Source organism: Schistosoma haematobium, chromosome ZW (assembly GCF_000699445.3).
Source record: "Schistosoma haematobium chromosome ZW, whole genome shotgun sequence".
Classification (NCBI taxonomy): domain Eukaryota; kingdom Metazoa; phylum Platyhelminthes; class Trematoda; order Strigeidida; family Schistosomatidae; genus Schistosoma; species Schistosoma haematobium.
The window spans coordinates 23,430,208-23,448,687 of record NC_067195.1 but is presented as its reverse complement, the minus strand read 5'-3'; the positions used below and the strand labels follow the sequence as shown (position 1 = coordinate 23,448,687).

Here is an 18,480-nt window from a genome sequence, read left to right as displayed (position 1 = left end):
AGATTTTCAAGCTAATCAACTGTTCTAAACAAATTCTTGCAGGAAAGAAGTAAATGATGAAAGTAGGGTAAGGTATGAAATTATTAAAGTATAACGTCCATCTCTTCATAATCTAACCTTGTGGTTGGGGAAGAGCACGAGATATCAATCTGAAAGAAAGTTTTACGGGTATGTTCATGAATAACAGTCTCGGAAATTTCATTCGTAGGTCGTAATATAATTGTTGGCTTATGCACTAATAAGGCCGAATCAGAAGCGAAAAACTTTCGATCTGCCATATAAACTATGATAATGAACGTCTTTCGCTGAGACAATGTGACAGATTGTTCTAGATCCTCAAAATTTTACTTACAAAGTTGAAATATATTCCATAGAGGATCGAGTTCTAGCTGAATGTATCTAGAATTATAGTCTAATATATAATCGTCCCTAACATTACAACGTGTAAACTGAGGCTAAACAGATTGTAATCTAAGTTTAACTTTAATGTGAACACTACCCAGAGCAAAGTTTCAGTTTTTTAACTTTGCACAATAAAATACGTGATCCATTGTTGTGGCAGTTACTCAGTAGACAGCCCAGAATTCGTGATAACTAAGATATTTGTATTGTGACTTGGTCTGAAGAACAAAAATTATGGGAATATCTGAGTTTCAAGTCTACCACTTAACGAAACCCATGTGGCTCTATGCTTTTTATGATGAATTTAAAATTAAGATAAGTGTCATCAATGCAGATTCAACTACGCTTATCAGTCCTCATTACCGAGTTCCATTTTAAATACCGTAAGGCGACCTTTCTGAGCTCAGTTCTGAAATCATTTTAAATACGGGTAAATATGTGAGCAGAAATTGAACTCACTTCCTTGAGGTCACTTACATACAGAAAGAGTTTATTCTCACTGAAGCAATTACAGATATCATTTGAATAGGCTGCCAGCATCTTAAGGCCATAAACACTACTTTGCATTATTCCATTTGTAATAAAATTACCATTCATTGGAAATTAATTTATTTTAGCTATTTGGCATTGATGACCTAGAAGAGAATTCACCCACAAAAATATAAATGATTTTTGAAGGTTAAACAAAAGACAACAAAAGGAAACATGAGCCAACAACTGAGTAGGCTGATATGATTCCTTTGCACCTATGAGTGAGGAGGATCTTCAGCAATAAATGATGCAACAACGTCACTTCATGACTAGCAAATAGGGAAACTTAAAAATAGATTCACTTTTGTTGTATCTTACCAATAATGTTGATTACTGCTATTGGTATGGATACTGTTTATGACTGCAAAATAACTGCTTTCTGCCACTTTCCGACAGAATAAGACCAAAGTAGTTCGATGAAATGAGGAGAGCATGACAGTTAAATGAAGATTTATTTGTGAGGAAATAAGTGGTTTAAATGACATTCAAAATAATAGTGAAATATATCATTTTAAATGTTCGGTCAATAAACAAATTTGAATGCATTGAACTAGTAATTATTCAGTAATTTAATGTGTAAACAATTTATAAAGGGCTTTGAATAACATACAATTAAATTACTGGGTTATATATATTATTCCTTCTTAACACGTCGACCTTTTAATTGAATCCGCTTGAGTGAGGTTTTCTGTCGGGAGGGTCAGCATATCCTTTTAACTCCTTGCTCTTTTCAAACCGCTGAATATAACGAGTAATACATGAATATATGCATTTTTCATCTCAATTTTCAACAGACATTTAATTCTCTAATGAATGAAATGCGTTCAGATAAAGAGACCAAAGCTGATTTACATTGTCGAACAGATGATCTGCGTGATACTTTATATGAAATCATTGATGAAACAAAACAAGCTAATGAAGATCGTTTGAAAATTCTACTTGATATACCTGGTTGGTTTACAGATCATCAAAGATTGTTGATTAATTTATATTTATCATTATTTCAAATTGAATTAACACGTTTTCAAGAGAATGCACAATTAATAAAGGATTATTATAAGTAAGTTCTTGAATAAATTAGTTTGATTAATTTCTGCGGTTTAGTTTTCTAGAAGTTTCATATTCAGTGTACATTTTTTGTAGGTAATTCAAATTAACTAAACCCATTAACTTATATATGAATGAGGAAAATGTAACAAAGTACAACGGTTTCATCATTTTTAGCTATGTTGACATATCTAATAAAATATACTGTTACATAATATCCCTGTTTGTCGGGTAAATACTGACATTGTTGATCTCGAGAAGTAGTATTATTTGACGACTGCAAACAAGACCTTCTAAACTTATTAAGAGGTGGTAGTAATTATTTCTCAAATCCTTGGATAAGCTTTCTTAAAACAGCTTAGTTAGTCAGTGCCTTTTTCAACTTCTTACTTATTGTAACACCTATTTAAAGACTAACTAGAATCCCTACCCACGTCACAACTGTTTGACTAACCTTAATTGAGTACAAGAACTAACATTTAAGTAAGGCTTCAGCTGTTTTTTTTCTTATTTTTACAAGATTCAAATGGCTAAGAAAACTGGTCTCTATAAGTAATTCTTGGAGTTGTTTTCATTAGAATTTGGTTCCCAAACGTAATACTATTCATAAGTCTTTATCTATTTGCAAAAAATTGTCATTGAGAACCTTTTTGTAAAATACCAAACTAGTATTAAATAACTACTAAGATCAATAATTCTTCAACTGATATGATTCTAAAATTGCCTTAATCTTATTCAATTAAATTTCATTTACATTATCTTCACAACGTCTGAAACCTGACTGTCAGACAGCAAAAAATACGATTTTTATAATCAGTGTAAATGCGATTTCGTATAACTTAGTGACCCAGTAGATCGTGATGACACTCCAAAATGAAACAGATACAATTTCCAAAGGTAAAATTATTTCAATTTCCTGATCGTATGAGTATTAACATTAGTGAAAAAGGTATCCGTTTTAGATTTCTTGAAACAGTATATTGAACGGAAAGTGAATTTGTGTTGTATTTTATTAATGAGATTCGTAATCATCAAATTACTTTATGGAACTGAAAGCAGTTTTGTGAGCCTGATTTAAGAACATACTTTTACAACCTCATGGCTATAAATTTACATTTACATTAATAAAAAGGGACATTGTTTCACAGGATAAGGTCTGGTACTTCCAACCTATTTGAACTTCACGATGGCAAGAAATGAATTATTACTTTTTAAAGGTATTAACCATCACAACCCTCCTTTTATGTCATAGATAAATGATAAGAGTAAAGATAGTATCACAAATAAGATTGTTGATTTACACCTAAATGTTTCAGATATATAATTTGTAAATAATCCGAGTAGATGAGCTCAAAGTTCGTTTAGTTAGTGAAAATTAACCCAGTATCTTATAATTCACAGTTAATAACAACTCTGTTACATATCAATTTCAGCGTTATGGAAGCTAGACCTCAAACAGTTGAAAATGAATCGATTCAAGCTTTAGCGGGAACAATCGACGCAAGTCACATTGAATATACACGAATACCATTAATTAAAGTGGGTTTTCGCATATATATCATCCCATTCTTTGTTAAAATGATTGCTAGAAAATGATCTGTCATTGCCTGTTATCAAGTGATGTTTTAAAAATAAGCTATTTTTAACTAAGAACCAACTTCAGTAGAAATATCTGCAAAATTCAGGTATTGAGTGTATGTATTATTTTAGCTTTAGACTAGAACCTACGATCCTATGCAAGATCGAACTCTGAGCCACCAAACTTCACGTCCAGCAAGACAACTATAAGCCATAAAAGTTTATTACACAAAAGTATAACTTATCGCCAGTTTACACTAATTCACATACTTTTCATCAACAAACATCCTGGTAGAGGTTTATATGTCATACAACTTCATGATTCCTTTCAAAATTAGAAGAGATACTCTTATTTTTGTTGTGAATACTTTTGAAAGACTACCTATTTCCTGAAAGTCAGGAGTAACAAAGTCCTTTATTTAAATTATTGGTAGCTTCATAAACACAGGTAAAGTTTCATTAATGTCATAGTTAAAAAACTATAATCATTAAATGGCTAGTAAATAATAAGAAAGAATTAGTGGGTGGTATTATAAGTAACTGTTATCGAACTGATGTTGGCAAATAACGAATAATAAGCTTTTTATTAGATAAATCAACACCTAGAATACTCCTATCAAAGCTCGAAAAACTTTATTCAACATCAAATTCAATAAAATTCAACGTTTCGTATGACTCATACAAAAAAATTACAAAACAGAAATTAAAAGCACTTAATTTCTACCAGTTGAGATCATGAGTCAATTGTAGCTAGACCATCATGGGAAACCTGGAAGCACTGGACGGCCGTTTCGTCCTATTATGTGACTCCTCAGCAGTGCACATCCACGATCCCGCCTCGCGAGATTCGAACCCAGGACCTATCAGTCTCGCGTGTGAGCGCCTAACCACTAGACCATTGAGCCGGCATCTAGAGATGTTAATATCTAAATTCAACTAATCCACGAAATCAAGCGACACATTCACCATTGTCCTCAGTGAATTATTACCTCACAACAGACCCGGTTGAACTCCACTGGTCGCTGCTTCTAACTAGAACTCCAGGAAATACCTCTTGAAACTAGTCACTAGTAAGCATATGTTGTAATTTCTTCTTAATTCACTGTTTCAGAACTTTTTCTACAAGTTTTGTTTTGTGATTGAACTCTTCAGTATTTTCCTTTGCTTGAAAAATAACAATAACTTCTTCATACATTATCAGTTTTATATATTTCATCAAAAATTCCTTTCATTTTTTTAGCTTCCTGATGAAATTGTCGAAAATGATGATAGTTCCGGATCGCGTAAAAGTACATCAACAAGACAAAATTCTTCGAGGTCTAGTTCAAATAAATTGAATAAATCAAAATTAACGGATTCAGGCAACACTGTTTTGTCAAAATATTCAACTCCAATTGATACGAAATTTGAAATTTTACCGAGTGAATTTCGTAGTCAAATTAATTTATTGAATCAGAATTCATCATTACAAGAAATATTTGCAGCATTTAGTAAAAGTCAGTATACAACCTATTTGTTGTTAATTTTAAAATAATTAAACTGCTCAATGCCTTGTACATATGCAAAGTTACTGGGGATCTGTATCGTCGTACTTTGGGACTTCTCAGCTGATATCAATAATGAGAACTATCTTCGAACTAGAAAACCCTACAAAAAACTGTTTGCCTAAATAATAATCATATTCTCACTTGTAAATAACTTTGGGCTGTATTTAAGAGGCTACTGTAATAAGCGGTGACCTGTGGAACTAAACAATAACTGAATGGTATAGTTAAGTACGGATTGCTCTGAATACCGAATTGAATAAAGTTAGACGTGTGGACCAATTTATTTCGATTCATTGACTCAGTATCAACATACTCGCCAGTGCCATTGTACCAGTCAGTGTAAATTTGCTAAGAAAGCCTCAAATCATTTAGTTCTTACATTTTTAATAGATTATGGTTATGATGAACAAGAAAGCCCTCAGTAACGTTTTAACTCATATGACCTCAGCTATTATCTGATTGTTTGCTCCAGCTATTAAGTTGCTAATTTTACTGTCCCAAAGTCGTAGTTCTCGTATGTGCTGAATTCCTATTCTCTCTATTCAATCAAATGTGTATCATTTTTATTGAAGTACTGTGAGAAATAGAGTGTGTAGATCCATCTCGTGTTATAAGGCATCTTCTATTAGTTCAGAATTCGAAATAGACGTAAGTCATCGCAGACAAAACAGCTGTTTCTTAATTTCAACTTCATTAAAATATCATGTACAAAATTTTTTTGATAAATAATACTTTTTTGCAGTCACAGACAAAATGAATAGTCTTCTAAACATCATGATAGTACACACATTAATGCTTAAGATGAATTTCTCTTCCTCCGAACATAAACACTGTTTAGGAGCTGCTTGTGTGAATGTTCTATCCGTCAATCAAAAATGAACTAGCTCAGCGTATAGATCACTTCATTCATCCATCAAATCCCCAACACAATTCCTGGACCAAATTAAGGATATTCAAATCAACAACGGCGAACTCATGATATCCTTCGACGTAACAGCACTGTTCACCTCAATTGAACCACAGCTAGCAAAAGAAACTATATCCCTGCTACTCAACAACGACACAAATCTCACCAAATACACGACGCTTCAAATTAAAAGTCTACTGGAACTCATCGATTTATGCCTAACAACATATTTTCAATTCAACAACAAAATCTACGAACAAACAAAAGGGACACCAATGGGATCACCAATATCAGGACTGATCGCAAAAGCAGTGATGCAAAGACTAGGAGCCACGATATTACCAGTGATCAAGCCAAAAGTTTGGATTCGCTACGTAGACGACACCTTTGTCATCGTCAAAAAGGATGAACTGGAAAACACATACAAACTGATCAACAACGTTTTCAACGACATCAAGTTTACAATGGAACAGGAGTCAAACAACCAACTAGCATTCTTGGATATATTGATCACTAGAACCGATACAGGAAAACTGGAAACTCAAGTATATAGGAAACCGACCCATACAGATCAAATCCTCAATTACAACAGCAACAATCCAAGAGCTCACAAAATCAACTGCGTACACACATTGTTCAAGAGGGCGAGGACACACGGCAGCACACTGGCAGCACGAAAAAATGAAGAGAAATACCTGAAGGACATATTTCAAAAGAACGGCTACCCAATCAACTTCATCAAAAAGCACCAACGGCACACAGCATCAGAACCCAAGTCAAGCACAAAAATCAACAAAAGGATCACCCTACCGTACATACAAGGAATATCAGAAACCGCAACGAGACTGCTGAAAACCTTCGGGATAGGTGTGGCACACAAACCAACAAAATCATTACAATCAATCCTATGCAAACCAAAAGATGAAATAACAAAGGAAAACAAATCAAACATCATCTACAAAATAAATTGTACCAACTGCGACAAACACTACATTGGACAAAGCGGACGCCCCCTCCACCTACGCCTACATGAACATCAATTAGCAGTCAAACGCCATGATATCTCTTCACTTATATCAATACACGTGGATAACTACGGACACTCATTCGATTGGAAAAATGTAGAAATCTTAGACAGAGGAAACTCTAAAAACACCAGGGAATTTTTAGAAGCTTGGCACTCAGGTCAATCAGCAATCAACAAGCATATTGAAATCAATCCAATTTATCAAGCAATCAGAAAAATCATGCACAAACATAAGAACAAAAATCAAAACAATGGGAGACACAACCAAAACAAAGAAGTAAACAATGATAAATTTAAGGTCAACAAGAACCAATCAACATCGAGGTGCACAGAACAAGCTGTGAAACACATATGGAGAAATTCGAACACTTCACTTCTATCTGAAGTTTGTGCTGATGATGTCGTTCAGAAGAACGATGAAAGCTCCACGACCAAACCATCCAGCTCAGAGAACAAAACTCCACCAAAATCATCCACCTGAGCTACAAATCTTCTCCACCATCTCACTTCATTCATACCGGTTCATAATAACTCATCATAGACAAAACAGGCTCACACATTTGTCGCTTCACGTTACTTGTTAAATCTGATTTTCACGTTTTAGCTTCAGCTTTTATTTGTTTAGATCTTGTATGAAACTGCACTACTTACCAATACTCAGTAGCTCATTATGTCAAGCATTTTTACTTCTTTCATGTAACTCATGACATTTTTGTATTTCAATAAAACACTTATCCTTACATGCTTATATCTTAATGTTTGTAACTATTTTTGTACTCGTAGTGATATTTCTTTACCTTCTAATTGTTTGCTTCCCCTTTAGTATCCTAGGCCTTGAAACTGTCTACTATGAACTGTTGTCTTCTTTTCGAAACAGCTCTTAATTTCTGTTTCCCTCTTGACAAGTCCATGTTATCTTTTCTCATCTACAAAATATGTTTAATTCTTTTCTTATTCATCCATTTAAAAAATATAACTTCTCTTTAACTGCTATGCTGACCGCCTAATTAACGTCTAGACAGCTGATGAGATAGTGTTTTTAAATGCCTAATGTTGACATTGTTTTCCGAAATCTTCGGCTATTTTCAAACAAATATCGCGTTTTAGTTTTAGGATTTTATGTGCGAGTCACTCGCTGGGTAGGAAACCTCGAAAATTCTCTACTTCTTTTATGGTCCATATGATGTTACAGTCCACTGTTTTAACGTAAGTACAGTGTGCGGTAGTTTACCTTACACTGCCACACAAATATAAAATAAGACTTCTAAAGATAGTGTAGTTTGATAGGGAGTTAGATTAATTTTCCAAGATGGTATTCACCATAGACTGACGTTAACTGAGAAACTTTTGAAAATCGGGGAACATTGGACAGTCGTTTCTTTCTGGGTTTTTTTTATTATTTTATTCTTCTCTCCTTAGTACAGATGGTTTACCTTTGATTAGTCAGACTATTTCAACCAATCCACCAAATCAAAAAGGAGCCAAATCTGGTGCTGTTAAAGCAAATTCAATTCAAGAAAAAGTGACCCTGGCAAATCCAACTAATCTTCTTCTAGACAAACCGACTCCATCTACAGATCCATCAATTCAATTCTTATATAATGTTTTTTTAGGTGTTATGCAAACTATTTTGAATCAGGTTGGCTGAACAAATAGTTTCTTAATTAACCACAAGTTTTTTTGAGTAATTATCAAGTTAATGAAAAGTTATAATGAATGTACGATTTTTAAAATATGCACATCCTTGTAATTTAAACTGATTACACAATATAAATCAATGCTACTTATTAGATATTTAAGAAGGATATGAATAATGATTTATGTGAAATACATTTCAAAATGAGATATTATATTTAAACGTGCAAAAAATATGTATTTCGCTAATTTTTCTTTTCCTACACAATAACATCATTACTAATTTCTTGAGCGTTCCGAAACGGTAACCTAAGAAGTAATTATGCATAACATTTATAAAAATTCAGGGAATAATAGTACATTCTAACAAATGAATCGATTGTGATTGACAACAATCCTAACGTAGACGTTTTTCTGAAATTGGTTTAATTTGCAGATTATGTTTGTCTTAGATCGATCTTAGTTGATGTGCTATTAGAAATTAAAGATTACTGGACAACCGCTTCGTTCTGATTTCACACGCCCCGGTGTGCATCTGCCACTACACCAGAAATCGCACCCGGGACCTTCAGATCTCGGAGTGGTCACAAGTTGACCGAACTTTTAATTTTACCTCCGGATACCGACTTAAGTACTCACCGTGAAACCTGGAGGTCGTAGTTCTGCCCAGTGGCGGGGTGATAAGAGTTCCCGTACTAGAACGAAACATCTATCTATTACTCGTTGGTTCCTAACAATACTTCAAGTTGGAACGGTCCGTAAAAAATATAACCTACAAACCACCTGGTTTATGAAGGTTTCTGTTTATTTTGGAGATGAATTTCACTATTAATTGACGTCACGGAAGAATCAATTAAAGCCAGGGATCGGGGAAATCTGAATCATCCTAATTTCCAACCCTTCAGCAGTAAAGACCTCCGATCCAACACAAAGACGAACCTATGGTTTTCGAATTATTATAGTAACTTATGGGGATTTATTTAGTAAATTTACAGCCCTTTAAGATTCATTCATCTAGCAGCCCAATGATGATCTTACAATTTTCTTGAGTTATATCTAACAAGATATTTGATGCTAAATATTGATGAAAACAAGCAAAACATTCGATAAAATGCTAGTGGCATGGTTATCACTTACGTCTGATGAAAGTTTACTTCAAGTTCAGTACTTATGAATGATGACCTCTTTAAGGATTCTGAAAAAAAAGACCCGTGGCTTTCACTATCGTTTGATTCAGTTGTTGGAAACAGAAAATTTACTTTGAAAATCTTGACATTTGGTACGTAAATGTCTCAAGTTTGTAGATCTTTAGTTGTAAACTTAAGTGGAGCTAGCTATCATCGAAATTCGACCACTCAACTGCCATCGTAATCTTTGTCAATAATCCAGTCATTATCATGACCACTTTTACTCTCCTTTATGAACTGAATAGTTATGCAATATTCTTATTCTTCTCCATTTCATATTATCTACCTGAATGTTTACGGGTTACACACCGTTCGAACATTTCATTATTTTCGAATCACATGTTAACACTTTCTCTTTATTCTCAACCATATGCAAAATATTATAGGATGTATTCAGTAACTTAAAGTATTAGTTATCAAGGCCTTATACCCATTGGTTGACAAAGTGAAGTTAGTAAACTGATTTCAATAACTTGAAAGACAATTAGTGAAAATCTCTTATAACACCTAAACTATATTTAGCTTCCTTAATAATGCTGTAGTACACCCAACAATGAATATTCTCATGTGGAATACTAATATGAAGATATTTCAATCTTTAAGTCACATTCTTTTAAAATTGTGTAACAATTTATTGCATCAATATAAAGCTAAAGCGATTCATAAAATTTCTTAAATGTTTTTAAACATGAGTCTTGAAAGTCATTTAATTTTCATTTTATTTGTTTGCTTACTGATTATCTTGTAAGTAACTAAGTTATCTTAGTAGATTTTAGAACCACACACGAAAAAAGTATTAAATATATTATTTTATAGCTTCACCTAAAATGTATTCTTTTACTGTTCAAGGTACAAACAGAACGGAAGTCTAGAGCGAGTGAAGCTATGTTGGATGGTTATACAGTGGAGTTATTGCTTAAGCCTACAGATACAAAAGGTGGCAAATTAAGTTCAGCAGATAAAAATAAAGGTGGGCAACCTCGTAAAGGACAAAGAAAATCGGTGGTACCTAAGGAAAAGGGATCTAAACCTGATGAACAAGCAACTACTCCAGGTCGTTTATTGCTTTAAAATTTACAGCACTTTTTTGATCATATATAGCTACTAAACTGCATTACGTACACTTTAGTATGAAAATACTTTACAAAATGCTTCTGATTAGCTTGGATATTTAAACACAATAGTATAAACCAAAATGGTTGACTAAACAAACCAGTGCTCCAACAAAAATGATTTCTCTCCGCTATTAAATCCTATAAAGTAATGTTTACAACTCAGCAGTGGACACCCAGAACTCTATTTGAAATTAAAACTAGTATTCACTGGTGCCTTGAATTACATAATATCATCAATCCACTGAGTTGGTATCCAGTTAACTACATTTTTAACTTATTTCAGTTTAGCAAACGCTAGTGTGACTATTTGTCATGACTTAGTATCAACTGCTATTTCCTAATAATGGTAAGTGAACAAAGACTGATAGGCATCGACACGAGGAAGACTGTAGATGAAGATTTTCATATTCGCTAACAGTAGATTCACAACTGATCAAAACCGCATCAAAAATACAGTGGATTTTGCAGAATTTACTAGCTTTAGCCAATAGTTAAATTCGAATACTTTGAATCGAGAAGCAGTTTGCATTGATTAATCATTGATTTAATGCATGTATACAATTCAAAAGATCAGTATGTATATATATTTTACTTCTCCCTTACATCTCCCCTTTTTGACTTGACATGCATTAATAGGGATTCCTTTTAGGGAGAATCATTCTTAACATAGTTTTGGATTCAAGGTTAGGTTGGGTAACTAGTGGAAACCCGACCTAACCGACTTTATATGTCACGGGCCCACGTTAGAACTTGAAAATAATTTTGAAGCTAGTTACAGACTTACTAACTAACTGGTTGGTTAGGTCGAAATTTTTTTCGATTTGAAATTAGTTTGTATCATGGACTGTTATCACCAGCTAAACTATCTTACTAACTTCTAATTTTATCTAAAATTGTTTAATATAAGTACTGTTGATGTATAAAATTATTATCAACCTAGATTGTTACAGATTGTACACATCATCATGTAGTGAATCTACTTAGATCTCAACTTACCAATCTATAAAGACTGTATCCTGGATAATATAAATGTAGTATTCTTTTCTTGATTGACTATTTGTATTTGATGTATTAAATGAGAGAAAAAAATCAAGAATTTTAATTCTCTTTAATTTAATTAAATGGTTTTTAATTATAATTATATAGTCACCTTCAGTCCTCTACACCTTCCCCAATCCCGTTTATAAAATTCATTACACTAATATTTAAGAATTTATCTACATATTATAGATCAATCAAATTAATTATGTTTTTCAAATGAATGTTCAGGTTTACTTAATGCGGTTTTTTGCTTTTCTTCTTTTCATTCAGTAGAACTAACTGAAGAAGATCAAAAGGCTAGAGAAGTTAGGCAGCATATTAGAGAAGAACATATAGCTGCGCTAGAAAAAGAAGGTGAATATGTCATCAAATAAATTTATAGACCAAAACCCATATATGTTGGTTTACTATAATTTGTATGTCATAATTGTGCTATAATCACAGTGTTGATTAGTCAAAATACTAAAAAGATATTGATTGATACTGTTTGTGAAAAAGTGAGATATAACCGACTGATAATTGCCCATCAGGCTAAATTTACTCATTTGTTCCATTTACTGACTAAACATGACAGCCGTCGTTGTGCGGTGGATGAGAGGTTTGACATTGAATGGAAAATCAACAGCATATTGTTGATACATTGACTAGACGAAACATCATTTAAGTTCCCTTCGACTAACCAACATCGCTACCCTAGTATGTCAACCACATTATGGACTGTTAGATCGAAACCAAACATCAGTTAGCTCAACAAAAATCACTTCCCGGAGATATCTTAGTGTAAACGTTGAGTATGAGAAAAGTCGTATTCTCAACATTACTACAATCCTCATAGATTTTATATCACGAACTTAAAACCTGACAGGACTGGATTACTGTTTCGTTCTAGCATGGGGCTCCACAGAAGCGTCCAACCACGACCTCGGATCCGGAAATCAGACTCAGGTCTCTCGGTTTAACCCATAACCTCTAGAGCACTGGGTTAGCGTCCAAAACGTTTTGAAACATTTTATAATATCACTACAGAGATCGATCAAATCAATTTCGTAAAATATCAGTGAGAAATAAACACTTTATTATTCTCATGTTTTTCAAGTTAATCTGCATCATCGGCTGAAACTTGCTGCTAAAACGTCCATATTGTATGCGAATGTGTTAAACTTTTAATTATAAATGCGAATGGTTGATAAAATTATCTACGGTCCGTGATTCTCTGTTGCTCCAGGCCAGCAAGTCATTCATCAACATTGTAGGACCTGGCACGAACGTGTGTCAGTCCGCTTTTTCACATTTCACATCATCACGGAGAGTAAAGAAATTAAAAAGACGTATCGTATGATAGAAATAATTGTAACTTCAACGAAAATCTGAATAGAGATAGGATTAAAAGGAACAAGTCAGATCAAATGATGAAAAGTTAGAGATGAAAACTAACTTTTGGTTCTGAAGAAAGGAGAATGAATGGAACAGCAACTAATCTTATGCCATGGAACCCAATACTGGTTGCAAAACTTGTGCGAGCCCCAGCTAGGAAACCTATATCCGCCAAAGTGGTCTAGATCATTATACAATTATTTCAATAATTGATCTCATTTTCTGACTAGCAAAACCCAACCTTTTGATTTCTAGGTAGGTAGTTATATCTCATGATCAAATAATTTGTAGAAATTATCGCTATTTCTTTTTAACCTCTTTTGATCTTGTAATTTCAAATAGCCGCTAAAACTGCCTTTCGCTTAACAATAATAAGGGCTCAAGGATCAGCCGTTCTATCAGATTTACAGGAAAAGTTTTCCCAGTTAAGGCAATTTATGACAGACTGTATTGGAATTAGAACACTCAAAGAACATGATGCGTAAGTTCAACACAGCATCGTTTTGCAACCAACTTTTTCTTATATCTAGACGTTACTGATAAAATAAAACTTTAAACAGACCAATGGACACACAGGCACTTGTGGAGGTGATTAAGATACCAATAAGAAATTGGTCAACAAAGTTGGAAGAAAGCATAGGTTATAGCTGAATTTGAATCGGCTGCTTCCTGGTTACTGACTCAGTTATTCAGTCATCAAATGTTATCTACATCCCTTATGTTTATTTTGTGAATATAATATCCCCATTGCATGGGATGAGCATTAAATGATGGTGGTATTCACCTGAATGTTAGCGATGTCATTAAACTATCAGATTTCGTAATGGTGGAGAAGATTTGTAGCTCAGGTGGATGATTTTGATTGAGTTTTGTTCTTTGAGCTGGATGGTTTGGTCGTTGAGCTTTCATCGCTCTTCTGAACGATATCATCAGCACAAACTTCAGGCAAAAGTGAAGTGTTCGAATTTCTCTACATATGGCCCACAGTTTGTCCTGTATGATAAGCTGCCAGATTAGCACCAATTTGAAAAGGTGACTAGGATATATTCCGATACCATTATACGCATTCTGATGCTGTATCTTTAATTTTAACTTAAGTGATTATCACTTTAAATACTGCTAAAGCTAACATTGATCATGAAACAGACGTGATAAAATCTTATTATGAAACACATAACTTATTATTATATGCTTGGTTAGCTTTTATACACAAATAATGTATTGAAATATTGTGGCACTTATACTAAATGACAACTAACTTGCACACCAATGGGCGTTTTACTCAAATTACAATACCCTCACATGCATCCACGGTGCTTTCCTTTCTTCTTGTGTCGATACGTTTTGAAGAGACCCGGGAATTTTCGCTGTATACACTACATTGAATACTATTACCTATCCTAAATATATTACCCCTATCGTTTCCCTTAAACGTTCTGACCGATAGAGTTAACTAGTGCTAAGTGTTAAACAAATGTCTCCAACAGCAATGCGTGACGGTTGTGCAACACCGCGAACTGACCAAATTATGAAGCGGGATAGCGGCATCCCAGCTCAATGGCCTAAAATTAACGTGTTTGCTTCAAAATTTCAATCTCAGAAAGAGGCCTGGATGACCACTGCTCAAATGTCTCATATTAGACCGAAGAAGATATTTAGTTCTCTCCAGTAATTAATCGGTGTTTCGCTAAAGTCAACCAATAATGTTAATTACAAATTAGTTAATCTCCATGAACTACCATGTTAAAATTTCATTTGGAATTTGATCTTACTATTTATCATGTAATACATTTTAGTGTGAATAACGCACTTGAAGTTATTCGATATATGATTGAAAAAGAACAGAAACTTCCAGAAAAAATGATATTAGACGGTGAACAATTTTACATTGATGAAGTGAGCACTCTATTTTGTTTTTTTTCGTTACAATAGACTCTGTCTTCACTTTAATTAGAAATATATCCAAACTCGTTCAATGATATCATTTGATCATAAAAAGATTATTTCAACCCAGTTTAAATTGTATATTTGACTAGAAATATCCTGCAAAAACGATTTTGAGTATTTTGTCTTAATTTCCTAAGGTTAAAAGAAAATTAATGTTTATTTGTTAGTTTTGTCGATGAATGGTCAATACGTAAACTTTGATTTCCAGCTAAAATCAGAACAACCAATTGATAAGTTGACTTAAATTTATTGATATTTTTCATGTATGTGGAACAACCGCGTTAGTAACATTAAGGTAATATGTAAGTTACTAAGTGAAGATGCCAGGATTGTTTCTTGAAACTTTTAATCTTGAGACAGACACTTTAAGTGTTATCTAAAATGACAGTCGAGATAATAAGACTAAATAAATGAGCTCGGATAAATTTACACTATCGAAATAATTTATATGTATCTTTTAAACTATCCTTATAGGAATATAGACAAAATCAAATTCACTTTATTTATTGAATACACTATTGTATTAAGTTCGAATCCGGTTTTTGAGACAAATTAATTTTGTTTTTGTTTACAAATACTGTTTATGAATAAATATACATAGCTACACAAGTTTACATCATTATATATAATAATTTGTTCACTTACAGAGTGGTACTACTTCACCTATTTCTAATGATTCATTATTGATGGAAAAACTTCGAATTAATTCACCAGTTATAAATAAACCAATTGAATCCGAACCCCAATATTTTAATCTTAGTCATTTAAAATATCTATATGATAAAGTAAGTCGTAACATATTTTTTTCAGTTATCAAATCTCATGTTTTGGTTAGAATATAGAATATTCACGCAGAATTTTCGAATAAAATTGACTAACCTGATGTTAGAAACATTATCATTTAATTATGTTCTTGCTTAAACCAGCAATTGGAGTGAGAAAACCAAGGGTGAGTAGGAAACTTTTGTTAAATAACACATTTAAAAATATGTGCACGACTCATTCATAAATATATATCCCACAGAAAATAATGTTTCTAATTAAACATATGTCCACTAATGGTAAAATGATGAGTTTGGGCATTGGGTATCAAGTAAAAACAGGGTTGATTGATAAAGTATTGAATAGTCATAAACTGAGATGGTTGTGATATATGTTACATGTTCTCAGCCACCTCCTACTTTGATGTATGATGTCTGCTGGCGTAGAAGTTGAAATAAAACTGGGAGCGACCAAAAAAGATATGGCATCAATCCATGATTCATTGACTTTTAGAGTTCAGAATTGTATGCAATGTCCCAGATACATCCAGGCCTTACCCCCTTAGTTCCTAAATCCCGAAATCTGCTGATGACATTTTACTCTACTTTTCTTCTTTTCTTCACTTAGTCCCTTCTACTACCACTAGCAATGTTGTTTATCTTGATAATAATGTGACAGCTTGCACTGACGTACATTTGTTAAGTCCTGCATTTCATATATTTGACGGACTGTCTATTTCATGAGAAACTAAATCCAAATCTTGAACAATAGAGGGCCCATGTTAATATATTTCACTTATCATTTGGCCTATGTCTGAATGGTCCAGTGTATAACCTCAACCTTATGAAAAATAAATCTAGGTTTTTGGATTCGACGGCACTGAACTGAGATGAGATGCATCAGATTATTAATGATCGGATGAGTAGTAGCCGTTTGTATGTATTAGTAGTAAAATTAGTACTAATAGTAGTAATGAGAGGAGAAATGATGGTATTGTAAAGACTGTATTATTGTGAGTTTTCATACTATTATGCGTAACAGTAATAGTGTGAGCTGTTGTTATTGTTGTCACTGTATTCCATGGCGTTCATATAAACAAAATTTGTAAACAGACAGTTTATCTGTTTCGACCCATTTTATCAGCAGCAAAAAGTTGAAATAGATAATAATTCACTTCTTATCATTACTTTTGTATAAATCTTTGACGGATATGTTTCATCTGTGAAGTGTTTTTTTATCTATTCCCTTCAATTAAAAGTATAATACTGGCTAATATCCATCCTTTTTTTCAAATGTCGAATACCGAGTGAATAAAACAAGTAATTATTAAGTTAATCTAAAAGATATGATGATGATATTTTAATAAATTTTACTAATTGCTTTACTATCTAAACACGTGATATTCTTAATTTTCTGCTTCTATATTCCCTGTTTTAGTTTTCAACTCTTAGCCAAACAGGATGTATTGACGTTGTTAATTTTCAAAGTATATTGAAACCAATGCTTACAGAACGTTTTACTGAACTAACTGGCTCATGTTCTACCGACACATTAAATGAATTGTTAACATGTATTGTTTATAAGTATCGTTTATTATTTCAAACAAATTCTGTAAAAAACCCGATTACTACTGATAATAACGATTTGATTAAAGTAAACAATATACATGAAAAACAAGTTTATTACATTGATTGGCGTCAATTTTTATTAGCGGCTTGTCAGCCAGCTATTACATATCATCATTCCACTGTAATTACGCAATCAAGTCTAGTGGAACTATCACAAAGACTCATGGAATTAGATCAATCAGCCAAACACGAAAATTTACTCAATGTAAAAGTTACTCGAGCTCAATTTCAATTCGCTTCATTTAAATGGTTTCCAGTTGGAGTAAAGGTAACTATTTACAATTAATATGATATGCTTGATTAATGTATATAGTAAACGATTTTGAGGCCACTAGGTGAAGCAGTATCTAAGGGGTTCGAAATGGGGTTAACTATGAAATTTGTCGATTGTTTCTATATCTTCTTTCGGTAATATTGAAACATATGGACTGAAACATTAGTTGTGACACTATGGATACCCATATAACATGTTAAATTTATAAGCAATTGGCGATGCGATTCTAATCTTAAAAACTGTTGTGTATGAATAAAAAATTATTATACTTATCATCTTGTACAGTCAAAATAAATTTCATTTTACAGGGGAACCCTATTTTACATAAAGTGAAGAGATATGACTATACACAAGTCTTACTGATCACTGAAAAAGTCATATACGTTTAAAATAAAACCTGAAATCAGTTTAGAAAATTTTTCAACAGCCTTTCACACCCTAGTTTTATTTAAATCACATTCACTGCATCAATGAAAAA

At 33.0% G+C, this 18,480-nt stretch overlaps 1 protein-coding gene across 2 annotated transcripts in view; it reads left to right on the top strand.

The window, feature by feature from the left end:
- The window catches only part of SPEF2_1 (Sperm flagellar protein 2), a 58,171-nt gene that overhangs the window by 31,457 nt on the left and 8,234 nt on the right, over window positions 1-18,480 (top strand). The window contains exons 17-26 of one of the 2 annotated variants that reach the window (XM_051208619.1): window positions 1,728-1,993; window positions 3,414-3,519; window positions 4,799-5,054; window positions 8,464-8,678; window positions 10,711-10,915; window positions 12,288-12,371; window positions 13,734-13,872; window positions 15,188-15,287; window positions 15,986-16,123; window positions 17,538-17,996. In XM_051208619.1, the coding sequence (XP_051070764.1) occupies window positions 1,728-1,993; window positions 3,414-3,519; window positions 4,799-5,054; window positions 8,464-8,678; window positions 10,711-10,915; window positions 12,288-12,371; window positions 13,734-13,872; window positions 15,188-15,287; window positions 15,986-16,123; window positions 17,538-17,996 (1,968 nt within the window). Of the gene's footprint in view, window positions 1-1,727; window positions 1,994-3,413; window positions 3,520-4,798; window positions 5,055-8,325; window positions 8,679-10,710; window positions 10,916-12,287; window positions 12,372-13,733; window positions 13,873-15,187; window positions 15,288-15,985; window positions 16,124-17,537; window positions 17,997-18,480 lie in introns of those variants that run through there. The other variant, XM_051208620.1, reaches the window with a different exon arrangement.